This window comes from Canis lupus, chromosome 23 (genome assembly GCF_048164855.1).
Source record: "Canis lupus baileyi chromosome 23, mCanLup2.hap1, whole genome shotgun sequence".
NCBI lineage: Eukaryota > Metazoa > Chordata > Mammalia > Carnivora > Canidae > Canis > Canis lupus.
This window is the reverse complement of record NC_132860.1, coordinates 40,247,208-40,274,515: the sequence shown is the minus strand read 5'-3', so window position 1 is coordinate 40,274,515 and position 27,308 is coordinate 40,247,208. Positions and strand designations below refer to the sequence as shown.

Below are 27,308 nucleotides of genomic sequence, written 5' to 3'. Positions count from 1 at the left end.
TCATCTTAGTTGAAGTACCTCGACTAAAAGCCTAGAACTTAGGTCTCAGTGTGAGGAGTAGTTTAGTTTGAGGCTTGAGTCTGGGTTACTGAATTTTGGATCAAAAAATAGCTTAATTTGGGAAAGAAAACTCTGTGATGATCCAACAGAATGCCTCTGCTTGGCACATGCTCCTGCTTTATAGCCTTTGTTAGATGCTTTCTCCTTATGAGGACGTAGGGGATATAGCAGCTGTACTAGAACCACAGGGCATTTTAATAACCCACCCTGGATGGATTGTGACCTGTTGAAAAGGCATTCTGTAAACCAAAGACTAGTTAAAATAGGGCCAAGTGGTTCTCATCCTACAAGGATTTTATTAGGGACTAAATGCCTAACAAGAGATGTTCTAGGGGGCAGAGGGAATTATCGTAGAAGCAGGCAGCCACTCCCGGCTCGCTCCCGGCTACTCAAAAGGGAGGCAAAAGTCCACCTCACAAGGTTGTTGGAAGGGTTTCATGGGATTGAGCATGTGGCATTAGCTGCTTTGCCATATATGCAATACACATATTAATTGGATTTTGTTTATCCGTGTTATTTTAATATTCCCTAGGCTTTAAGGCCTCGTTAATCTCCACTTTATTTGCAAATCCTTCCTTGAAACTTCTTTCCCCAGTGAACGTTTTCTCTGCATTCCTCTAATACCAATGGGCAAGGACGACTGTCTTTTCTTCCACAACAGTTTTCAGATCAGTATATTCCTTTCCATTTCCATTTTTTCCACACCTGTTAGCATCTTAACAATATGTCCCTGCACTATGAAAACAGCTTCCTAAATCTCCCTGGACACCATTCTTTTCTATCAATCTTCTGGTTCCTTATTGCCTGAAGGACTAATTAACTTAACAGATATTAATTAGGCCTTCACATATTCCTGAAGGAGGACCAGGACTGGGGCAGACAAGGAACAAGGTCAATGGATTAATCTGCAGTAAGGGTTTAAAGAAGGTTTCGGCATGATTCCTACATTTAATTGTTTTTGTTGAGCTCCAGAATTATTGAATACCTAAATATTAAATAACAGAAAAGAATTCTTACAGTTGAAGAATAATACAGAAAAGAACCCATGAGTATTTCTTTATATATTCATTTATTGCTCAAGCATGTAGATTATCTATGTAATTAGACCATCTCTCTGGCCAAATATATTGGACCACCTGTTTATTCCAGACATTGATAAAAAGTCCAAAGTTAATTACTAATGAGTTATTAAAATAGCAAAAGAAAGGAAAAGAAAGAAGATCCTTTCAGATCTTAGGTGGCCACACAGCATTTTTATAGCGGACAAAAAGGCCCAAACTCTATCTTTTGATGCTTTAACTTCTTATTCATTCCCACACAGTCAAATTGGACTACTGGTTATCTTAGAATATCCTTTCTGGTTTCCTGAACTTATGTCACTGCTATCTTTACTGGAGGGCAATGCTTACTGCTATTTTTGGATTTTGCCATAATCTACTAATTTTTCAAGGAGTAGATACAATCTGTCTCCTGCAGGCAAGTGTCATTCTCTGGTCACTCCCCTCCTGCTAGAAATGGTTTTTTCCTCTTGTGAAGCTTTAAATCCCTTGTGATCTGTACCCTATAGTTGCCCAATGGACTCCTTGTTCCCATGCTCCACAATCTCTCATTTTCCTTGTCCTCAGCACCCTTCCACCTGCCCATCTGCCTCCTCCTCTCAAGGACCTAGAAAAGAAAAAGAAAAAACCCTTTCCATCAAAATAATATGAGTAACTCATATTACTAGCCTTCTATGTGCATCTTCTCTCCTGCCCTCTTTGAGGGAAGTTTCATATCAGCAACTCTCCACCACAGTACTGATCAATCACAATCATTTTCAGAGATACCATATTTCATTTGTTACCAATATTATTTGAAATGCCAAAATTTGCAAAATAGTTATCCTTTATATTACACCATTCTCATTTAATGGTATTCCAAAATAAGTCAGAGAGACTTATTTTCTAATAAGTGTGCTACACATGGGACAACTGTCTTTTACTAGATCACAGCATGGGGGAAAAAAAGAGGGGCTGAAAATTGTTGTATGATATTTTTTTATACAGTTGTTGTCTAAGTGCCTTCATCATCAAGGCATCCAATCATTATCCTTGACAAGTATAGGTACTTGATCAATCTGTGCTGTTTGAATTAACAACCAAAGAGTGATATAGGGTGCCTCTTGAGACTTCAAAGTATATGATTAAGAAGAACAAAGACATGGTAATAAGAGAATATAAATCAAATGACTAACTTACCGACTTAAAGATGCATATCATCACCAGGTAACATCTGAGAGCTTCTCTTCAATTAGATAAGGACAGCTCACTTCAAAAACAAATATGGTGTACTGTCATGAGAAATGAATTGGAAATCATGAGATGGTATTTGTTCCACACTGTTATTTTCTAACTGCTTTAACTTTGGGCAAGTCACCTATCTCACTGAGCCTCAGTTTTCTTATTTTTGAAAGGACTAAGACATCAATCTCATCTAACTTTGACAGTGTTCCTAAAGTACTTTATAAAGCACTATGCAAATATAAGGTGATATTGCTTCGATTATTGTGTCCATGGAGGTAATTCATTTCCATTTACTCAAGTTTGTCTATACGTGCATTTCTAATGCATACCTCACCATGGCCATTTAACTTGTTTTTGTCAGCAAGATAGTTATTTACATCCAATTATGCTGTAATTGGGTAAATTTATATAGATGATTCTGTCATTTTCTTATATATCATGGTGTATTTCTCAGTGTAATCGTCAAAATCAAGATGTCAGATTTTAGGCAAGGCTCAGAAGGAAATTATTCCACCTAATTTAGAGTGTCTGAATATAAACAATATCAAATTCCTCTTATCTTTTAAAAACTATATTTCCACACTTCGTAATTCAAAGCAAATTGTTGCAAGCAAAATATATTGATAAAAAGTTTAAGAAAATGGAACTGCAATTGGAAATTTTCTACTTATAATATTCTTAATTCATGAGATTCTTTTATTAGCCTCGTATTTTCTGAAGTCATTCTAAAGGCATAGTTGCTAGTGACATTACAAGCTTTTTAAAATTAAAAAAAAATTTTGTTTTAAGTATTTTTTGTATTAGAAAGCTCATAATCTTACTCTTCCTCCCTCCTGGCTGCCTCTCAACCCAAAATCATAAACAGGAGAGGTTTAGTAATGAAGATAATTTTTTCATGAAAAGAATGTGCTAATTTTCAGAGAATATATTTGATTATTTTGATGCCCTAGATCTGTACAACTCATGAAGGTACTAATAAACCATGTCACAAAGGAGAGGATAAGGGTATATAGTTTTTTAATTCAGTGAAATATTCTGAGGATTTTAATTGTTTATATAGCCTTAATAAAACCCCAATTTTTCAGGATAAAAACACACAGGTCATTCAACAGTTATTTATTTTTTAAAATTTGTTATTTTTATTCAACAGCCATTTAAAATAAACACAAAAATTATAAATTCCATAGACGTTTTTGACAGTCAAAATACTTCTTAACATTTGTCTCCTAATGATGGTGAGCCATGGCATAATGCTAATTCCTACAGGTTTTGGCAGATGAAGAGAGAACCTGGAAGAGGTCATTGAGCTGACATCCAGAGCTTGCTTGAAGTGAATAAATTATTTATGTGTCACGCATGGAATACAAAAGGGAAGAATAAACTTCTGAGCATAAAGGTAGAAGGTGTCATTTTGGCAGACACAAACTGTAAACAAACAAACAAACAAAAAAACAAACAAAAAATGCAATCCTCAAATAACATTATCTAAATGCTTTTTCTCCCTCACAGGAAAGAACAAATTGTCATAGTAGAAAGAACATTATATTACGTAGAATTATATTTGGCAAAGGGTTAATTGGTGCCTGGAAAGAGCATGAAGTTTTGCAAGGTTGTTTTGGGCCAAACTGTCCTTTCCAGATGTAGCACCATTTGTTCTCTCTCCATTTCTCTCTCTTCCTTCCTTTCTAATGCCTAAAATATCCAGTGGGGAGAGTCAAGTGCTATAGACAGGTGAGGAAGAGTTCACTTTCCCTCTTCTTACCACAGGTCCCTTAGAACAAATGTATAATCCTGATGTTAAAAAAAAAAATCTCAACAACAATCATGATTTTACCCCAATTGGCTGGAAGACTTGATGGTGAGATTTGCAGAGGTGCTATGCTTTATAAAGTACTCTTATGTGTACTACACCACTTGGGTTCCTCCCAGCAGTCATGTGAGGTGAGCATGGGAGGTTTATTTCTTCCATTTTTTTTTTTTAACAAAGAACAAAGAGGTACAAAGGAGTTAAGTGATTTGCCCACCATCACTCAGGGTCGAATCTTACACCCACATTTTGGGACTACTATCCATACGGCCTCCATAAACTTTCATCACCAAGAAGTTTCACTAGAACAGACACACACACACACACGTACATATATTAGATATATACATATATATAAATTACAAAAAAAGAACAAATACTCCCTTTGTGATTTTCATAGTAGATATGAAGATCTGTATTTTTGTACTTAATAAAATCTTTATTTGCATACACTGAGCACAACTCAGTAAGTTATTTATTTATATTATTATTTTATTTATTTATTTATTTAAGATTACAGTAAGTTATTTTTTATTTTATTTTTTACAGTAAGTTATATAAAAAGTAGATCCATAAGATAAAAATCAATTTAATTAATATAGACTTTTTTGAATATTGTATTATTTTTAAAATGTAATTCTAACAAAAACAATTCCGTATGAATTTCTTGAAATGAAATGCATTGATCACTCAGTTATTGGTTCAAAGATATCGAGCACATACTGTGTTCTAGACAATGCACTGGGTACTATGCTATAACAGGAAACAAAGAACACTTCTGTCTGCACCCTCAGAACACTCCATCCAGCAGATGAGGCAGACATACACCAAAGAGTTATTAAGTGCCTAATGCCAGGACTCTGAGGATCCAACCTAGTCAAGAGGGGGTCAGAAAAGCTGCCCTCAAGAAAAAGCAATTCAGGTAAAAAAAAAAAAAAAAAAAAAAAAAAACTGGTAGGAAGAGTTTAGTCAAAAAGGAAGGAAGAGAGAGAAGGGAGGGAGCACCATGGAAGAGCATTTCAGAAGAAGCAAGCTGTGGAAGAGGAATAATGTAGAATTTAGGGAAGTGGATGTGATCACCAAGGAGACAATCTAGCATTAAAATAGACCACAGACCAAACCTGATGGAACAACCAAAAATATATTATGGCTTTACCACATATTTCACTTTACACTAAATTCTGTTTCTCAGCCAGAGTTCAAGACCACATGAGTATATCGTTTTATTTTCTGAAACGCAATATCCATACAGAATGCAAAAACTAACATGCTTAGATAGCTTCTCCTTACAAGAACACTTCACCTGTACTGTCTCACTGAATCCTCACAACCTTTGCCAAATGATATACTTACTCTCTACTTTTTATTAAGGCTTACAGACTATTATTTTCCAAGCATCCAGGCTGGCAGATCCAGGATTAGAACCCAGATTTTAGGCTCCTTTCTCCATTGCAGTTTCCAGGACACCACCCAATGGTCCTGTTAGCTTAAGAATCCTATTTGTCCATCAAATGTTTATTAAAAGTTCCCATTTTGGAGGAAAAAACTTTTCATGAACCAAGAAATGAAAAGTAATCAAATTTGGACTCCATTTCTCCAGTGTCTCCTGTGTCCATTTCCATTGGTATGCAGAATATTTGAGGCTCTCTCCCCCACATGACCATAGACACTATGAGCAAAGGCATGGCCAGAAACCATGTCAGGGCTTTGTGCAGATTGACTGGGTTGAACAGTTTCCTTCTTGCACATTTATCCAAAGGTTTTTCAATCTGCTATCACGTTTTTAGGTACTTCTACATATGATTCCAAAGACTGTCACCATTAATATCCAGAGTTAATGCTCCATCAAAACCTATGTTGGGAGCAAGAATCTTTCCACAGTAAAGCTTAGTAGGGTAAATCCAGTTATGCTTCTAGTTTCTAGCCCATGCTTTGCATGAAAAGTGGCCTCGGCAACCTGAAAGACTGAGCATCCTTCCCAACATGCCTGTTTCTTATTCTGCTGGTAGGAGAGAAAAGGGGCTGGGTTGTTGGCAACCATCCTCCCAACCAAATCCCATAAATAGTCTGGCCCATTTCTTTTGTGTCATGTCCCAGAAGTTAGTCGATACCTGGGAAGAAGAAAGTAATGCACCAAAAACATAAAAGGTGGCAAGTCAGGTTAATGCAAAATGTAGAAACAAATCCAGATACTCTCCTGGAAAGGAAAATTAGGTTGGCAGGGTCCATTCTGCTATTGGGAACGCACGGCAACCTCCAAACCTGGAAAGAATTGATCTAACCTTTGCAGGAAGAGGGGTAGGGGTGGGGGACATATCACATTCCAGAATTCTGAAGGACACAGGTTCCAAAATATTGGATAGATTAAACAGAGGAAGAAGCAGAAAAAAGATGCCCACAAAAAGGAAAGGCGTAGGTGTCCCAGGCGTGAGTAGGCCTGGCAGTTGCAGTCAGGCAGCCCAAGGCTGGTGGGCGCCAAATACAATCCAGGCCCCTGGGCTATCTGGACAAGAGACCTCCTGGTTACAGAGACCTTGGATTCCTTTGTGATAAGAAATCCGCCCCCCCCCCCTCCCCCGGGTCTCTCCACAGAACATCCCGAAGATCAGGCCATGTCTTCTGACCACTAGTGAGGTTCCTGACAGAGGGTCTGTAGTTTCAGAAGTTGTGTCATATTTAATGGTGAGGAGGACCCCGTCAGGATCTGAGGCTGAGGTACCAATTGCATCTTCTTCATCAGAGCAGCTTCCTGACCCCAGGGTGGAGACCAAAATGGACTGCTTGGGGAAAGGGAAGAGGGAGAAAGATCCTAAAAAGTCATGTGGGCCGGATACCACTCAAGACTCTACCTGGAGAGCAATATGCGAGGTTGCCAAAGGAATACGCCTCCTCATGGAACTGTGTCATTCGAGTTTTAGGCCCCAAAACACATTTGTGAGGAAAATGTGGGAGAAGTAGAAAAACGCTAATTAACTAGATATCTGTACACGTGTTCACTGAATTTCTATTTTCCAGCAGACAAGCTTGACTAACTAAAACCATGTTCAAAGTCAGGAGCTCAGACAGAAACCCCTAGTCAAACACTCCAAGCGTTGTCTTGCAGAATAAAAACTGACCTGGAACCACTGCCTACTGCCTGGTAACCCTTGACTCGTACCCCTTCCCTCCCTCTGATGACGGGGTCGGTGAGTTGAGGTCCCGGCTGTAAGGGTTCCTAACAGAGGCCGCGGGCTGCAGGCGGCCCCTGCCCCCTACCAGGCCCTTCTGCACGTCAGCACCGTCAGCACCGCGCGAGGCCCGGCTCCCAGCTGGGGGCATAACCAGCCACCGCCACTGCCACCGCGGGGGGGCGGGGGGCTCAGAACTACCGCGGGGTCTCCGTAAGGGCTCCTCCACCCCCACTACTGTCCCCTCAGACACACCTCCCTGGTACCGATCAACCAAAGGCCAATCCAACAAGGCGGCCACTTCCAAGGTCTCGGCCGCGGCGGCCTGTGACGCCTCCCCTCCTGAAGGGGCGGGCGCAGTCGTCCCCACGCGGGTCCCCTAACCCCGCCCGGGGCGCTCCAAGTCACCTGTGGTCTCCTTCTCTCCGCAGCTCCAACGGAAAGTCCGTCACGTGGGCCCAGAACGAGAAGAGCAGCCGCGGCCAGCACCTGTGGCAGCGGCTGTCCATACACATCAACAAGAAGGAGAGCCCCAACCAGACGGCGGTCATCAAGCCCTTCCCCAAGAGCCCGGAGAGCCGCGGCCTGGGCGCGGGCGGGGGCGCGGGCGGCGGGGGCGCGGGCGCGGGCGCGGGCGGCGGGGGCGCGGGCGCGGGCGCGGGCGCGGGCGGGGGCGGCGGCGGGGCCGCGGGCGGGGGCGGCGGCGGCCCGGAGCCGCCCGACGCCGGCCCCAAGGCGCTGTACGACGTGGCGGAGGCCGAGGAGCGCTTCCCCGCGCCCGCGCGGCCGCGCTCGCCGTCGCCCATCAGCACGCTGAGCCAGCGCGCGGGCTCGGCCGGCCGCACGGACGACGACGTGCCGTCGCTGCACTCGGAGCCCGCGGCGCGCAGCAGCTCGTCGCAGGGCTCGCTCATGGAGCAGATCAGCAGCGTGGTGACCCGCTTCACCGCCAACATCAGCGAGCTCAACTCCATGATGCTGTCCACCGCGGCGCCCGGCCCCGGCGTGGGCGCCCCGCTCTGCTCGTCCTACCTGATCCCCAAGGAGATCCAGCTGCCCACGACCATGACGACGTTCGCCGAAATCCAGCCGCTGCCGGCCATCGAGGTCTCGGGCGGCGCGCAGCCCGCGGGGGTGGCGGCGGCGGCGGCGGCGGCGGCGGCGGCCCCGCCGGCAGGGGGCGCTGCCCGGGAGTCCCCCGCCGCGGCCGGGCCCGGGCCCGACGCGGCGGCCGGCAAGGCGGACCTGGAGGAGCTGGTGGCGCTCACCCCGCCGTCCCCCTTTAGAGACTCGGTGGACTCGGGGAGTACAGCCCCCAACTCGCCGGTGTCGGAGTCCGCGCTCTGCATCCCGTCGTCTCCCAAATATGACGCCCTGATCCTAAGAGATTACACTCAGAGCTCCTCGTCGTTGTGAACGTGGTCGGAACCCGCGCCGCGCTCGCCGCGAGCCGACACCTCCCGCGTTCCCGCAGCACGTGACCGTGGGCGCCTGCCTCGGACCCGAGGTGGGAGAGGCCAAGCGCCCCCGGGAAGGAAAGCGAGCTCTGGAGCGCGTTCAGCATCCACCCACCAAGACGCCAACCACGAATCTTTGGGCAGATTTTCTTCTAGTGGCCTTAGAAAACGTGGGCTTTGCAGAAACACTGCGAATCTTTTCGAGGGCTGACAAGGAGCCTGTGGCACCAGTTCCGTACCAAGTGCTTTGCTCTAGGGAAGCAATGAGTGTGAAACAGCATAACGGAGGGGAAGAGCGTGCTTAGCGGGCACCTGTAAAAAGTTTTGTTTACTTTCTTTTCCCAGAAGATTCTTTGATTCACCCAACATGAATGTACATTTTCTAACAAACTAAAAATCTGGGACCAAACGTGACCATTTCTCTCTCTCTCTCTCTCTCTCTCTCTTTTTTTTTTTCCTTTCTTTTTTGCTGTCTTTTAAAGACCTTGCAAAGCAGGACCTTGAGGCGTTGCTGTGACTGTGCCCCTTGCATAACACACAGCTGCGTAAGGAGCGCTGCCCTGACGCGTGTAGGGCTTTTACCAGAGACACTCCTCTCCGATTTGGTTTGAAATCCTCTTCCAGAAGCCTGCATCCGGGAGTCCACCTAGTGATTTCAATTCACCTCCATTAACCAAGAAAACCAGTGGAAGATTTCTTGACTATTTTCACCATGTTGCCAATCAATACTGGAGTAGCAAAAAAAAAAAAAAAGAAAAAAAAGAAAAAAATATTTTCTGGAATACTGTTTTGTAATTCCCTCACTGGGGTACGTTGTGTAGCTGGAAGTTCTCTTTATAATAATAATAATAATAATAATAATAATTAGTAGTAGTAATAATTCCTGAGCTCCAGCTTGGCTATCTCGTTCATGAAATGTGGCCACTCCTCCTAATGAATGCTGTTCCATTAGCATTGCCAGCTAAAATATTAAAATACGCATTTGGGCTTCTTCATCCCCTTCCTTTGAGAACCTGATGCACAAAGAGCCCCTCTGTTCTTTTCAAGTCCCACCACTGGAAGAATGGTCTATAGACCCTCTGAAGACAGCGTCATGATTGGAGGGACTGTTGTTCAAAAAGTTAACACAATCTTAATACACTGGAAATTTTAAACTGTGTCAAGTTGGCTTAGCAGAGATTTAGCTATGCCAGTAAGCAGTGATTTTAACTTTTCTTGGCTGCTTAAACAGGGCAGCTATGAACTATGACAAATGTAGATTTTTCAAAGCAATACAGAATACTAAAACAGAGGAACCTTAATGGATATAAACCACACAGTCTTTCTTAGCCATTCCAAAAAGAGGCAAAGCGATTATTTCCTTTTTAAAATAATTATTAATATGATTTTGTGCACTTACTACTGTCACTTTTTAAATACTGCAGAAAAGAGATTTAAAGATACAATAGAAATACATGTGCTTTATTAGGCTCATATAAGTAGAAATCATAGCTCAAGACCTGCATCCACTGTCCTCTCTTTCTTCCTCCCTCCCATTACAGCTATCCTGAGGTGCCAAATGTTTTTTGTTGTTGTTGTTGTTGTTGTTGTTTTGGTTTGGTTTGGTTTGGTTTGGTTTTTAATTTTAAATAAGGATAGTAATAAAAGGAGGAGGTGTCCTGTAAGTTTAGAGTTTAGTTGATCTAGCCTTATACTAATGATAGCCTTATGAAAAAGATTTGCTGTGAGGCAGAAGTATATTTTTAGCAGAAAGAAAAATGAATGAAACCATTTTCTCTAGCTCAATATCCTTACTTTGGCATGTATTTTTTTTTTTTTATTTTACACCTACTTTAAAAAAGAATTTGTGAAATGGAAATATATCCACTGGCATAATTTTTCATTCCCCACTTTTAAAAGTTGTAATGAATATACTGTTTGACTTTCCTGATAACTGTTCTTATATTAAATTTTTAAATCAAATCTCCCAATATAAAATGTTAAATGCTAACATTAATTTACTGAAATATAAATTTTCAAAAAATCAGCCTCCCATACCAGATTTGAAAATAACGTCTTCAGAGCACCCTGAACCTAGATGTTATAATGAGACTCTTGAAACAGTGAATTCAGCTAAGTTTTATGGTTTCATTGAAATTGAATGTCTGCCTCTACGTGAAAAACAATTGTAAATATTTTGAAGCATTAACACCCCTCAATTCTCTTGAAAAAGATGGCTTTCACCTGGAGATTACCATCTGGATATCTTAAACATTGAAACCTTTCCAAATATACTCTACTAAGTTTTAAATTTGTTTCTTAAACCCTTTGGCTGATTTCCATTTTATTCTCAAGTATAAGTTTCATTATACTGACCAATTAAAAAAACATTTTAAAAAACTTTCTGCTTTTGAATGATCAAATTCCCCTTCTAAATTTTTAGTAGCGTATTTCTTTTAAAAAGTACACTACGTTATGAGAAAATTCATCAGAAATTAAAATTTAATGCAAACAAATTGCCATCTGATAATTCTATATGAAAGTACAGTCAACTGTAATAAGAAAAATAATTTATCCAATTAGAGGAGAACAAGATGTGTTTTTCTCTGTGTTTCTGTGCCCTTTGCCACTTCATTCAGTACATTGTATAATACGTAATATTATTAGTAATGCATTCTTGGGATCTTTTATTTTGGAATGATGCTAACTCTGTCTCTTTGCCAATTCTAATACCAGGTTCCAAGTAATAAATCTACAAGGAGAACTGAATATTCATTCTAGGGCTAGGATATGAACTTTGCAATTCATTGGGGTACCTATTTTCATTGAATTTCCTTGAAAACAGTCTGTTCCTGGTGCCCAGTGATAATTCAGTCGGACCAGCATGACCAGAAGGAAGGGGAAAGTACAGTGAAATGCGAAGATTCAGAAAAGTGACCCTGAAGGACAGTTTGGTTCCAAGATGAAAAAAGAAGACCGGGTTTGATCAAGTTATGCGGACCCCCTAGGCAGTCTACTCACTCTCCTGTTGCAGGAGAGGAGGAGGGGCAGCCCAAGAAGACCCTGTGGATTGGGGAGAAGCATCTCTTTGGGTGAGGGGTGGGGAACAGAGAGGGAGCACGCAAAGGAGCGTCCTAGAGATTGGACTGAAGCAAAGAGAAATAGTAAATCCCCCCGAATGTGCTAATCGTTGTCAGTGACGGTCTTTCCCGGGCTTCGGCTGTTAACCAGCAAGTTATCAGGAAGACTAGGAGCTATTTCTGACCGTGAATGAGTTGTGTCATGGCTCTGCTGCGATCCTGTGACTTCCAAACCAGGAATCAAACACTTTTTAAGAAACAAACATTTCCTATGCTAGTCTCCCAGCAAGATGTACATGTTTTGGAGACTTGGAAAGTATCATCTGAGTTCACGTTTAGCCGCAGCTTATTACTAGCCCTTGAGCTGCCAGAATCTCGTAGTCAACCATTTACGGTTTTATACTGTGAAAAATACAGATCAGTGAAAAGCATAAAGACGAGGGGAAATTCACTTTCAAGAGGGTCTGAGGCGGGAGAGATCCTCTGCTGTGTGTTGAAGAGTGAGGCATGTATAAAATAGATGGCTGAATTTCACTGATCTTCCCAATGTGAAAAAATATACTATGTATATTGTGTGCATTTCTAGAATTCAATGGCAGCTGCTGGTGGTGTTGTAATTAGAGATCTATATAGAATATAGATGTTTTAGAGAGACGGTGCCAATCCTAAAAGATTTGTGTGGGCTACAAGTGCTTGTACTTACTTTTTTCTGCACTTTAACTGATTTGGTTTTAAGATTGTGTGCGCGTACCTGTTCTTTTTCTGTTGTTGCAGCTTGTACTATTAAAACAATAGAGAATGTTGAATTATTTTGATGTGAATTGCAGATGATTTTTTTCATAAAGTTTAACATTTTTATCAGCATTGTTTTGCTTTGTACTTGTATAAATGTGTTTTATTTTAGCATTTGAAAGTACATTTGCCTGTTTCTCAGTTGTCTGAATCATGTTATAGTTGGTGTTTGTGAAGTCAGTTACTTTTTGAAAAATATTAAAACAGAAACTATGGTATGACTTTAAGATTCTTCCCCTTAAATGTTTAGAATGTTGTCTTAATAGTGTTTTCCAAGACCCAAAGAGCCATACTATTAATTAATCTTTAAATTCTGAATGATCTACACATTTGAATTATGGGATTTACAAAGTAGCCTGCGGACAATAGATAAAAATGTAAACCAACCACAAACCAACCAGAGATGTTGTCCTCAAAGACAACTACAAACACCTTTTAAGACATAAGTATTTTTTTTTAGACAATGAAGCATGTAGGGATTATACCTTGTTTTTTGTGTCTGGGAATACAAATACAAATTATAGTTCCACAATTATCTGTGTTGATAGAGGTTACATCATAAAAATAATATAGATTATGTGTGTTTATATATCTGTGTATGTCTGGATGTGTATACATACACACATCTATATAGATATTTTACTTTTGAGTCCATCTGTATACGTGTCCCTGTGTGTGTTTGTTTGTGTGCGCATGTGTGGGCATATCTGTATAATTTTACCAGAAAAAAACAATTACTTGTCAAATCACTTTCTACCTTGATGGATTCTTAAGCAAATTTACACTCCTAAACACAAATTATCTAAAAACCTAAAAGCATGATGTATGGAAGAGAAAAACAATGTAGATTTTAAAACATAGCTTCTCTCTGCTTCCCTACATTGTATTATTTATACACATATAATATGTATATACATATATTCTTATACATATGGAAATTGATACAAAATATGTTTGATCTTAAAAAAGAAAACCATTTTGTGTGCTTTGTCAGACTCTCCTGCTTCAGTGTCTTCTATTCTGAAGTAATACAAATGGGCATATTAAACTTAGGGTGTGAGATGAGATATCTGGACCACACAGAACAAATCATTTTCTAAAGATCAAATAAGTTTTCTAAAGACTCTGTAGACTCACAGTAGGCCAGTCAGAAAGAGCAGTGAATTAAAAAATCCATTGCCATGACCCCAGTGACCTTGGAAAAATGACCTTGAGTTCTCTATAACTCAGTTCCTCTTTTTTAAAATGCAGAGATAAATTACAAGAACCTGTGAGAATTCTTTTCATTTCCTGTACTCCTGGTACATGACAAATGCTCAGGAGATAATAGCTATTATTTGTGGCAACATAGAATTAAAAATCGGCTTAGATATGTGAATATTATTTGTAGAACTATAACAAATTCTTGTCCAACTTAAAGCACATATCACTGGGTATGAGTTGGGGGAAAGCCTATCCAGTTTTGAGCTCATGCAACCTTGGAACTGTGCATCTAGGATGATTTAGCAAAATGATCTTAAACACCACAGAAAGAATGCTTTTCTTCTGTTATAATCTATGCTGAACACTGGCCAATTCCTTGGTTATACTCTCCATGAATTGGATCAGTTTTTAAAAATAAACAAGTCTCAAACATTTATTTTCTTATGGTAGTCAGCAAGATATATAGGTAGGTAAATAGAATTATATTAACGAAGTTGTCTCCTTAAACACAGTATAGTATTTACTTTTTTTTCCTCAGAGTATTTTGAAATTCAGAATCAGTTACTATGTTTCACCCTATTATTTTTTAAAAAGGATTTTAGTAAATTCTATGAAGAAAACCTGTAGACCCAGCCTCTGTGGCCATTCTTAGAGTCCTGAATAAAAAGTATTATAAGAAAACTTATCCACATGAATGAATTTTTTATTTATTTTTTTTAATGAATTTTTTAAATTAGCTTTTCGTCCAGAACAAAGGTATTTATTTTTGCTGTGACATAGAGTCTTCTTGAGGTATATGACCCCTATAAACATTTATATAAACAGGCTAGTTATGTGGTATATGTATCAGACACATTGGCTTATTTATATATAGCTTGTATTTTAATCAGTTGACATAAAAGAAAGCTTTACATAACTATAGTGTTTCTAGAAAAGGACTAATGTTAAGTAGTAAATTATATGAATGATATGTCCATGAAAATTATGTAATGTAGTAAATGGCTTTCTGAACTGCCAAATAGTAACAGATGTTTCATAAAAGATATTAGAATTTTAAAAGTTTGGAAAATATAACAACTCTAAGTTAGATGACGATTTTTGCTTCAGAACTTGGCACTCTTTAAAAATGCTAATGCACATTAACTCTAGAAATCTGTTTTTTTTTATTTTTATTTTTTATGAGTGGTCTCCTCTGAGTAGAGCTTCATAGAATGAATTTTGAAAATGCTATGATACAAAATTTATAATTTGTACACATTTTTTCCTTCAGTCTTGAAAATTAATTGCTATTTCCATAATGATCTCCTTAGGCTTTTAAAGGAGCAAAGATGGATAGTGTCACCTTCAGAGCCATTTTAATGAGCCACGGGAAGTCTTACTCAATTTTATTATCCAGTTTCCTCCTATTTTCTGATTTCCCAGGGCTCCACCAGAACATCAACTTTAGTCTCAGGAGTCAAGCTGAGGATTTTCTTTTTCTTTCTTTCTTTTTTTTTGTTTTTGTTTTTGTTTTTGTTTTCATCAGACAGGTTGGATGGCTCCCCTAACTCCAACAGCTTTGGATGAAGTAATATATGACTCCGTAGCATTAGGAGATGTTAAGTAGCCAGTGAACTGTATGCCAGGAGCAGTAGAAGACTATAAGAGTGCTATCCAGAAGTTATTTTAGGAACTTTTTTTCAGATTTTTCTAATTTACCTCAATAAGCGAAGTTACATGGACATATCTATAACATTTATCATAATAATGTGTTTCTACTCCTACATATTCAAGATTATTTCCACCTTTTACTTCCCTATATGTTGTGGTTCTCTGTCACATTCTTTCTGAAGAGCTCAAATCACATCATTAACTCTAGTATAACCACCCCACACTCCCAAGGATGTATTAAAAACTGTAAATGGATAGAGAGAAAAGTTCTTATTCTGGGAAGACAAGTACCCACCTCAATAATCTAGGACAAATCAAGCAGCAAAATTAGGGGAAGACCCTGGTTAGTTCTATCTGGTCACAAGAGAAAAGCCAGTAGAAATGCTTTCTTGCTCTTTGCATAATAACAAAGAGCCCCAAATTCAATTCTTAAGAAATAAGGAGCTGAGACACAGTTCTTAAGAAATAAGGAGCTGTCCAAGTGGACAAAGTGGGAGTGGGGGGCACAAGGAAAATACAAGTAATGATGACTAGGCCAAAAGATAAAAAGTCCACATAAATTAAAGGAAAAATAATGCAATTATGTTACTAAATGATGGTAACCAGCACCATCAGTTAATCCAATCTTCACATATGCAAAACACTGATAGAGGCAGATGCTAAATAAACAAAGGTAGGTATAGGAATATTAATGTCTAACAAGAAGTAATATAAAATGAAATTAACTTAAAGGCAAAAAGGTTTATTTTGAATTGATAAAAATTTACTCGGAAAATGGAACAGTCCTGAACTTATGTGTGCTTAACAATATGACTTCAAACACATAAAGCAAAAACTGATATAAATATACATACACAAAAATTCCACAAGGAACCTTTTTAATATACTTAACTCACAAATACATCAAGAAGCCAAAAGAAAAAAAAGAAATCGAATTTAGAGGAATCAAGTAACATGAATACAATAAAATATATCAAATGTATTTAGAGCTTTATTCTTGTTAACAAAAAATAGACATTCTTTTAGTCATCCATGAAATATTTATAAACATTAACCTTGGATTTGACCACAAAGGAAATCTTAACAAATCTCCAAAAGCAAAAATCATATAGTCTACATTCACTGGCTAAAAAAATGAATTTTGAAACTAAAAAATATATATGCAAAAGAGATGTTCATTTGGGATCTCTTCTCTAAGACCTTTTTTAGGATGAAGAAAACTAAAATTACAATCTACTTTGAAATGTACTTTAGTGAAAACTCTGCAAATTAAAATCTGTGTTACCATTAAACAGTACTCCAAAGAAAATGTTTTATACTAAATGTGCACATTAAAAAGTAGACTGAGAATAAATTAATTACACATTCTACTGAACATATTGAAAACTAAACAATAAAGACAATACAAATGCTGATTAAATCAATATTAATACAAGAATGCAAATATCTGGGGTGTCTGGGTGGCTCAGTTGGTTGAGTGTCCAACCCATGACTTTGGTTCAGGTCCTGATCTTGATAGGTCATAAGATGGAGCCCTGCAGCTGGCTCTGCACTCAGTGGGGAGTCAGCATGAAAGAATCTCTCCCTCAACCACTCCTCCCACCATCTCTCTCTTTCAATTAAATAAACACATCTTTTTTAAAGAAGAATACAAATATCTAACAGAAAGTTAAAAGTTATCATTAAAACCAAGGTCTTCTAATTTGAAAAGACCAATATAATGATGAACACATGTCAAATTTAATCAAGAGAGAAATCAAATTAATATTAGTAATAAGAAAGGAGTCACAGCTACATGTACAGAGAATATATGTAAGAAAACACTAGGTAAAACCTTTTACTAATCTAAAAATATGAAAATATAAAATTATCCGATTGAAACAAAAACAAGGGATGCCTGGGTGGCTCAGTGGTTGACAGTATGCCTTCAGCTCAGGATGTGATCCCACATCGGGCTCCCTGAAGGAAGCCTGCTTCTGTCTCTGCCTCTCTCTCTGTGTCCCTTATGAACAAATAAATAAAATCTTTAAAAAAAAAAAAAGTAGAAAATGCAGATAAACCAAAAATGATAAAATATCATGAAAGAAATTTTTTAAATATCAAACCCTAAAAAGCATATACCTGAATATTTTACAGGTGAATTTTATTATGGAATATAAATATGGAACATGGAAATACCTATAACTCATTTTATGAAGCTTTTATAACTTTGGAACACAAATCAGACAAAGAAGGAAATAGTTATAGGCTATTCTTACAAACATAGATTTTAAAATCCCAAATAAACTATACATCAAGTTGTGAAATTTGATAAATTAGTAATACTTCATACCTAAATATAGTTTATCCTAAGATTTTAAGTGTTGTTCAATATTAGTAAATCTATTAACATAAGTTACTACATTAACATATTAAGAGAAAAATATAATCTATAAAATAAATAAGATAAAAACACTTGATAAGTTGACACCAATTCCTGACTAAAATAAAACAAAGTAGCAATTAAAACTGGAAGGAAATTTCCTCAGATGAGAAAAAAATCTATTAGAAACCTATAGCAAACATGCTATTGATAGAAAAATATTAGAAATCCCATTAAATCAGGAAAGAGAAATGTATACACAATTTCTAAAGTGACTATTATTAAAGTGTAAGCATTAGTTTTATTGAAACGAGTGGTTTTACTTGAGGCAACTACTTATACCTGGACTGTTCTGGGCAAACCAAAACAGGTTCACTCTAGCCTACTACTATTTAATATGACACTTGAGGGATCCCTGGGTGGCTCAGCGGTTTAGTGCCTGCCTTTGGCCCAGGGCGTGATCCTGGAGTCCCAGGAAAGTCCCAGGATCGAGTCCCGCATCAGGCTCCCTGCATGGAGCCTGCTTCTCCCTCTGGCTGTGTCTCTGCCTCTCTCTCTCTCTCTCTGTGTCTTTCACGAATAAAATCTTAAAAAAAAAAAAAAATAATATGACACTTGAAGTGCTAGATAAAATTTAAATCAAGAAAGAGAAAGTAGACTTTAAAGAAAGAAGTACATCTACTATTAGAAGATTCATCAACCTATAGAATCTAAAATGAGGAATAAAATATTAAATGTAATATTATGAAAAGACAAAAAAAGGAAAAAATAGTGATGAGTTTATGACGGGGCAAGCAATTTCATATCACATATTGCTCATGAGCACTGTAAAATCTGCTAAACTAGTAGAGAAAATTAAAGACATAAACACAGCAACTTTTTAATTGTGGGGGAAAAAAAAAACAATAAAGTGTTCCTGACAAAGAGGAAGGGGAAAGATGTAGGTGAGATCCGTATCTCGGAACACTTCCCAAAGAGATAGCCAAAGAACAATAATTTAAAGGAGCAGTAGGAGCTGACCGGATGCACACAGAAGAAGAAAACATTTAGGCATAGGAAAGAGCACATCCATTGACACAAGAAAGTGCATGATGTGTTCAGGAGTGTTCACCATTAGTTTGATTTGACTAGAACTCCTTAGGAGAATTAAATGAGAAGTGAAGTAAACAGGGTTTGGCACACAGAGTATGCTCCTTTAATGCTAGCTGCTGCAACAGCTATAGTTGTATAGTGATAGTAGTGTTAGATGTTAAGGTTTAATAAAGTACTACATAAAATATGGAACATAAAAATACACCAATGCAAATTTAGATATTGTTACTTTTATTCCTGAGCATTTATGCATCTAACAGGTGGTAAGGTGGTACATAAATTCAAACAATCAGAATTCAGAAGGATCCTACTCACTCGTGGTTCTCTTTCATGCACAAGCTTACAACTATTTACTATAGCAAATATCAGAACTAAATGTGAGAAAGAAGTTGATATAAATATTTACAACCAAATTAAATGAAAAGTAGATCACCTTTGGTTTGTAACTAATAAAAATAAAAAATATTCAACAAGAACAAAAAAAAAAAGAGAGAGAAAATGTAACAAAGGCATGGCATTCAAATCAGGATATTCAAAACTGGTGGTGCCTGCCTGGCTCATCTGGGTAAGCGCCTGCCTTTGTCTCAGGTCAGGATCTCAGGGTCCTAGGATTGAGCCCCATATGGAGAGCTTCCTGCTCAGCAAGGAGTAGGCTTCTCCCTCTCCTTTTGCCCCTCTCTCCAACTCCTGCACATGGACGCTCTCTCTCGCTCTCAAATAAATAAATCTTAAAAAAAAAAAAGAAAATTTAACACTGGGGAGGGCAAAAAAGACAGCCTTTAGAAGAATACAAACTACATTGTATATGACTTGGGTCAAGAGCCTCCTGTTCTGCAGCTTCCTTCATTACGACAATTCCTCTTCCCTAGACCTTCTTTTTCTCCTGGAAGCTGAAACAGTTGTCTTAAATCAATGTTTGTAAGGTTTTTAAGGTTATGCAAGGGCCTTCGTGTCTTTAACACAGTAGATACATCCGTTTTAACTTCTCTGTCCTTTTTTATCGCAGCAATAACACAAGATCCACCCTCTCAAAAAAAAAAAATTAAGTGTATCATATGGTTTTGTTAATTATAGGCACAATGTTGTACAGCAGATCTCTAGAAATTTTCATCTTGCGTTACTAAAACTTTATACCCAATGGATAGCAACGCCTCACTTCTCCCAATCCCTGCCCCTGGCAACCACCAATCTACTGAGTTTGACTATTTAAGATACCTCAGATAAGTGGAATCTTACGGTGTCTGTCCATTTGTGACTAGATTACCTCAATTGGCAGGAGGTCCTCAGAGTTTACCCCGTTTGTTATACAAGGAAGCATTTCTTTCTTTCTTCCGCTGGACAACATTCCACTGTATTTATAAACATTTTCTTTGTCCATTCATCTGTTGACTGACATTTAGGTTGTTTCCACATCCTGGCTATTGTAAATAACTAAAAAGAAATTAAATACTTAAGCCCGTGTTATCCAACACCCTTCTAGAGGCTTGCTTTCTCCTTCCCACCTCCCCTCTTTTCTTCCTTCCTTTTAAGAGAAGTCTGCGCCTTTATTGGCAAACAGGCTACAAAGCCCCCGCAGTCAGCGGCCGGGATGTCGGGCCAGCCGAGCTCCACAGCCTTGAAGGTGATGAACTCTCCCGGGTAGAGGCCAATCAACCCAGGCTTGTTTTCCACCTGGTTGAAGGCCAGGCCCCCGCAGAAGCCCACCTGGGGCGGTACGACGACGACCGCAGACCAGGTAGCCCCACAGGCGCGTCTTCAGCGCCCGGCCTCGTGCCGGGCGGCGCCTCCTGGTGCGCTCTGCGCAGGCGCCGCAGCAGGCCCTCCGCTTCCGCTTCCGCTTCCGGTTCGGGCGGGTCCGCGGCCGCCGCCTCAGGCTTCCTAGGCCCTGCCCCGCGGCCGGCGGCGTCCGCGACGCTGGGTGCACGTGCGGTAGGTCAGCGGTAGGTCAGCGACGTGTAATGTCTAGAAAGGAATTCGTGGTGAGCTGTCGCGTGGTTCTGGCCCTCTGCCCTGCTCACGCCGCTCCTGCCACATTTCCTCAGAGCCAGTTCCAAACAGCACGTGTTTCCTGCCAGTTTCACAGCAAAGGAGCAGCGCCGGGGAGGAGGGAGGAGGGGAAGGGGGGAGGACGGCGTTGCCCCGTCCAGGTTCCCACCAGCCCGGCGCCCGAGGGCACGGAACGCGGGCCTGGGCGGGCGGCCTCACGGCCTCCGGCCCTCAGCGGAGGCCCTCAGCGCGCAGGCGAGGACACAGGCCGCCCGCCGAGGCTTTCCTGGACGCTTGTGTCACGCGCAGAGTGACTGGCCTTGGGCGGAGGATGGCAGCCTAGTGGACTGTTGTGCGGCCCTGCCTGGGTGGAGACCTCTAGAGCGCACCACGAGCCTCGGGCACGGTGGCAGAGCACCTTACCCTGGTGTGGGGAAGTCACGGAGACGCCAGGCGCCCTGAGAAAAGCGAGGAGCGGAGGAGCAGCTGATAGGACCTTAAGTCAGGCATCCAGTCGCTTTTGGTTTCAGTATGAACATGACTGGTTTGGTTAACTGAGAAACAAATCATGCACATGAGAAATGTAAGCAATTTGATTATTTTTAAAAAGATTGAATTTGAGAGTGCGCGAGCCCACAAGTTGGGGGGAGAGGGAGAAGCAGGGAGCCCGACATTGGGCTGGATCCCAGAACCCCGGGATCGTCACCTGAGCTGAAGGCACACCCTTACTGACTGAGCCACCCAGGCGCCCCGGCAATTTGATTATTTAAATTCCACAGATACTTCTTAACACAGGTCATAAAAGCAGGTTGTTTTTGTCATAATATGTAGTGTATTTCAACCTACCTTTATTTTTTGAGAGATACAGAGAGAGGGGCAGAGACACAGGCAGAGGGAGAAGCAGGTTCCACGCAGGGAGCCCGATGTGGGACTCGATCCCTGGGTCACGACCTGAGCCGAAGGCGGCTGCCCAACCGCTGAGCCACCCAGGCGTCCCTCAACCTACCTTTATGTTACATTTGATACCTAAGCTAAACGTGAAGTCTCATCCTATTTTGTCATCAAAACATGGATTTATCTTCCAAATATAATTTAGAGTAAATTTTAAGTGTTTTTGATAAATGGTAAAGAGTTGAAATTTGTCTTTATATATGTAATTCATTCAAACAACAGATACTTAATGGGTGCCTGCTACGTGTTAGGGCACTTTTCTATATTCTGAGAGGTCCAGCGATGAACAAAACAAGTTGTGTTTACACGGGCCTTACTTTTTCTTATTTATATAAATGTGTGTGTTGGTGGAAGAGACAAAAAATTTAAAGCAAAGTCTAGCATATATTAGTAATAAGTGCTGTGGAGAAAAAAAATTGAAGGAGAAAAATGCAGGACAGGGGAGTAATTTTAAATAAGTTCATCAGGAAAGATTATACTTCTAGGTAATATCTGAGCAAAGACTTGAAGGTTCAGAAGCAAATCAGAACATATCTGGGGAAGAATACAACAGGCAGAAGAAATGATAAATGCAAAGATCCTGCAGAAGGAACAAGTCTGAAAATTTTAGGAACTGCAACTCAAATGTAGTGGAGGGACTGATCTGGAGTAGCTGCTGATGTCAGTAAGCCTGGAGTCAACTCCTATAGAGCCTTGCATGCCATAATAAGGAGGTTGGCTTTTGCTCTTAGGGTTTTTAGCAGAAGAATAACTTATATAGTTTATTTTAAGAGGATTGGTCTGGAAGCCCTGAAATAAATTTTTAGGAGGCAGAGTTAGAAAGCAGAGAGGCTGTAAAGCTATTGCAATTGACAGACAAGAAACTGATAGTGACTTGTAGACTGTGGGGGTAGCAGTGGAGATCTCGAGCAGGGGTCATAATTTCTATATACGTCTAGGATGGACTCATCAAGATTTGTTGATGGACTCAAAGTGGGCTACTAAAGAAAGAATGGTTGAGGGGCAACCCAGATGGCTCAACGGTTTAGCGCCACCTTCAGCCCAGGGCCTGATCCTGGAGACCTGGGATCGAGTCCCACGTTGGGCTCCCTGCATGGGGCTTGCTTCTCCCACTGCCTGTGTCTCTGTCTCTGCCTCTGTGTGTTTGTGTGTCTCATGAATAAATAAATAAAATCTTTAAAAAAAAAATAAGAATGGTAATGGATCCAGGGGTTTTTTATCAGAATTGAGTAGCCTCTGAGTTGGGAAAAACTGCCGATGGAATAGATTTTGGAAGGAGAATCAGGACATGTTGAATTTGAGATGTCTCTTAGGGAAGGTAGATTGGTATTAGGGTTTAGAGCTCAGGGAATAAGTCTGGGCTAGAGCTGTAAAACATACCAATTATAGAAGATAATATAAGGGCAAATCCTATTACAGTTGACCTTTGAACAGCACATGTTTGAACTATAGGTCCACTTATGCACAGATTTTTTACAGTACTATAAATATATTTTTTCTTCCTAATGTTTTCCTTAATAACATTGTAGCTTACCTTATTGTAAGAAATAGTGTATAATATATAGCATACAAAGGATGTGTTAATTGACTGTTATTGGTAAGGCTTCTAGTCAGTAGTAGGCTATTTGTAGTTAAGTTTTTTGAGATCAAAAGTTATAAACAGGGACACCTGGGTGGCTCAGTGGTTGAACGTCTGCCTTTGGCTCAGGGCCTGATCCTGGAGTCCCGGGATTAAGTCCCATATCTGGCTCCCTGCATGGAGCCTGCTTCTCCCTCTGCCTGTGTCTCTGCCTCTGTGTGTGTGTGTCTCTCATGAATAAAAAAAATAACATCTTAAAAAAAAAAAGTTATAAACAGATTTTTGACTATGTGGGGTCAATGCCCACCACACTGTTCAGGGCAACTGTATGTAATATGTAATTATTACATAATATATAAGGGAAAAAATAAATTATTTAATTAAAAACTCCTTATTTGCTACCTAAAACTTTTGATTCATTAATTACTAGGGGGCATTGTAAGTTTATATATCACTTTACAAATCAAAGATTGAAAAATATTGTATTTCCCTAGTATATTTCTAAATTATTCCTATGATTAGTTTTATTTCACTTAAAAATCAATGAACTTTACGATATAGATGGAAACTTTAAATTACATTTCTCTAGCCTTTAATATTTTACAAGTAACAAAGGTAACTCCTTAGTGTGTTATAAAGTGAGATGGATCTAATTAATACTTCAATACTAGCTCTGACTCAAAGGCAAAATCATGAGCCAGTTTCACTTACATTATTGCTTCAAACTGCCCTCTGTAACTTGAGACCTTTGCATAACTATTAAGCATGTTATTCATTGGTGTAACACTCTCTGGAATTTTCCTCCTTAAAAGATGTGCAGCTGGTCAACAGGAGACTTGGCATTTAAAACCACCTCTAGCTCCAAAGGTCTATCAGTGATTCTCACACATCTTATCTCATGAGACTTCACCCAGGTGCTTCCCTTCAGAACAGCCCACACTTGAGTTCCAGGCCCAGTCAAGAGACAGTATCTTAAGGAGAAAAGCAAGCATAAGGCTTCTGGTGTTCACTTGGCAGAGAGCAGGATACAGTGCTGGTATTTCATCTAGCATGACAGAGCACCTTGCCTAGGGCATGCCATCACCTGAAGGATAGGCACCATTAGAACCCTTAAGATATACCCAAACCAGTTGTGAGGGTTGTGGTTATCTGGGAAAGTTTTCTAGAGCATGTGATGTTGGAGGTCAGTCTATGACACGCAGGATATTCTTGGCAAAGAAAATAGCATGTACAAACACACAAGTGTGAAGTTCAGCCATCTGTGATAAACATGAGAGGATTTGACAGTACTCAAGTGTAGAGTTCTTATGAAGTATCAAGAAAGTAACTAAGAAGGTTAAAAAAAAAGAAAGAAAGAAAGGCTTCTAGGCTTTGCCAAGGAGTTTAAACTTTACCTTTAAGGTGATAAGGAACCATTGAAAGGGCTTATCATAGAGTAGATTGTCCTGAACAGATTTTTGTTTGTAAAATAGGATTGTGATAGAAGAGGAAATGGAAAAGGAATGGGGAAGGCAAGCTAGAGGCAGATGGATCCATAAGGAGGCAATCTACTTGACAAATAATGATAGCAGAAACTGTGCAGATGGTGAGGAAGTGGTAAATTCAGGAAACATGAAGGAAAATTGATATAAATTAGCAATTGGCTGGCTGTAGTAAGATGGAGAGGATTGGGATGTCTGAAACATAGGCAGGTGAAACATTTAGGAGGCGCAGGTTTGTGATGAGTTCTGTTTGGGAGTTGAGAAGACTGCAAAACTATAGTTAACAAGTCCAGTAAGTAGTGGATAATGGGGGCAGAACTCAGAAAAAAGAAGTAGAATCTCAGCAGGAAACAGGTGGCCTTCCCAAAAAGGTAATTGAAGAGGTGTTAATGAAGGAACTATTTGCAAAGGTATGAGCAAGGTTAGGCCATGAACTAGGTATTGGCAGGACCTAGCCATAGTAGGAAGTGGCCATGACCCTTAGGATGGAAAGGGCTAAGGAGAAAGGGAGTCCTGAATGGGTAAGAGCTGCAGTTGTGTGAGGCAGCCCCCTGAGGGCACCATAGTCTTTGGGAGCTGAGAAATGGCATATTCCCTTTCTTTAAAGCTGCCCACACATCTCACATGGGCTGTCTACACCTATGGCAGTTGACTGTGTAAGATATACCTAACTTAGGAGAGAGTAGTCAACTCTAATAGCTTGTCCCTTGCATCAGCCTAGTATACTTATACTATTGCCTTATACTAGGGCAGTTAGCTAAACCTGTAAATCATTAAAATTAGAAGAAACCGTAGAGATTACCTACCAAAGTTGGTCATTACCACATCTCTGGATGTGCATGTCTCTAAGAACTAACACTGTGAAGGGAACACATGGAACCAGAGAATAAACACAATTATAAGGCATTCATTTTGTATTAATACAATCACACATGCATTATGGGATAGAATGCAAATAAACTCATGTGAATTTTAAAGATAAAACAGAAGATGTGAAGTAAGTTCATGTGTTTACATTCCCTGCCATAAGGAAAATTTTGAGAAGCATTACTTCTAAGTCTCTCATTGGGCTTGATATTGGAGTCCACAAACCCAAAATGTCATTTAAAGTTTGCATGGCCCTTATATGAAAAACAGCTAACATCATCCTTAATGGGGAAAAACTGAGAGCTTATCCCCAAAGGTCAGGAACAAGACAAGGATATCTATTCTCATCACTTTTATTTAATATAGCCCTGGAAGTCCTCGCCACAGCAATCAGAGAACAAAAAGAAATAAAAGGTATTCAAATCAGTACGGAATAAGTCAAGCTTTCACTATTTGCAGATTACATGATAGTATATGTAGAAAACCTGAAATATTCCACCAAAAAAATTCTGGAACTAATAAAAATTCAGTAAAGTCTCAGGATATAGAATCAATTGACAGAAATCTGCATTTCTATACAAGAATGAAGCAGCAGAAAGAGAAATTAAGAAAACAATCCCATTTACATTGGCACCCAAAATAATAAGATGCCTAGGAATAAACCTAATCAAAGAGGTGGGAGACCTATACACTGAAAAATATAACACACTGATGAAAGGAATTGAAGACGACACAAAGATATGCAAAGACATTCCATACTTACAGGTCAAAAGAACAAATATTGTTAAAATGTCTATACTACCCAAAACAATCTACATATTTAATGCAATCCTTATCAAAGTACCAACAGTATTTTTCATAGAACTAGAACAAACAATTCTAAAATTTGTATGGAACCACGAAAGACCCTAAATAGCCAAAACACCCTTGAAAAGGAAAAGCAAAGCTGGAAGTGTCACAGTTTTGGGCAAAGCTGTAGTGATCAAAACAGTGGTACTGGCACAAAAATAGATCAGTGGAACAGAATAGAAAACCCATAAATAAACCCACAACTATATGGTCAGTTAGCCTTTGACAAAGCAGGAAAAAATATCCAACAGGAAAAAGTCTCTTCAACAAATGGTGGTGGGAAAATGGGGCCACTTTTTTATACCATACACAAAAATAAATTCAAAATGTATTGAAGACCTACATGTAAGAATCCATAAAAATTCTAGAAAAGAACGTGGGCAGTAACTTCTCTGACATTGGCCATAGCAACATTTTTCTAGATAGGTCCCTTTAGTAAAGGGAAAGAAGAACAAACTATTGGAACTGCATCAAAATAAAAAGCTTCTGCACTGCAAAGGAAATCATCAACAAAACTAAATGATAACCTACTGAATGGGGGGGGGGATTTGCAAATGAAATGTCCAATAAGAGGTTAGTATTCAAAATATATAAAGAACTGCTAAAACAACACTAAAAAACAAATAATCCAAAGGAAAAAATGGGCAGAAAACATAAACAGACA

At 39.6% G+C, this 27,308-nt stretch overlaps 1 protein-coding gene and 2 long non-coding RNA genes across 8 annotated transcripts in view; 1 reads left to right on the top strand and 2 right to left on the bottom strand.

The window, feature by feature from the left end:
* GRM5 (glutamate metabotropic receptor 5) overlaps positions 1 to 12,642 on the top strand; it is a 511,936-nt gene extending 499,294 nt beyond the window's left edge. For all 5 annotated transcript variants that reach the window (XM_072794970.1, XM_072794971.1, XM_072794973.1 and 2 more), the window contains one exon: positions 7,748 to 12,642. In XM_072794970.1, coding sequence (XP_072651071.1) covers positions 7,748 to 8,732 — 985 coding nt within the window. In that variant the 3' untranslated portion in view covers positions 8,733 to 12,642. The remainder of the gene's footprint in view (positions 1 to 7,747) is intronic.
* LOC140615132 (uncharacterized) lies at positions 1,099 to 7,928 on the bottom strand. Its single transcript, XR_012015798.1, has 3 exons — positions 7,725 to 7,928; positions 2,298 to 2,389; positions 1,099 to 1,725 (listed from the first exon to the last, which is right to left on the bottom strand). It is a non-coding gene; the product is annotated as an uncharacterized lncRNA (long non-coding RNA).
* Positions 12,643 to 15,015: 2,373 nt separating the features above from the next.
* Positions 15,016 to 20,736, bottom strand: LOC140615133 (uncharacterized). Of its 2 annotated transcripts, none has more exons than XR_012015800.1 (3): positions 20,636 to 20,736; positions 20,196 to 20,362; positions 15,016 to 17,501 (listed from the first exon to the last, which is right to left on the bottom strand). It is a non-coding gene; the product is annotated as an uncharacterized lncRNA (long non-coding RNA). The 2 variants fall into 2 exon arrangements; XR_012015799.1 differs by having other exon boundaries at positions 15,016 to 17,479.
* Between the last annotated feature and the right edge of the window lie 6,572 nt (positions 20,737 to 27,308).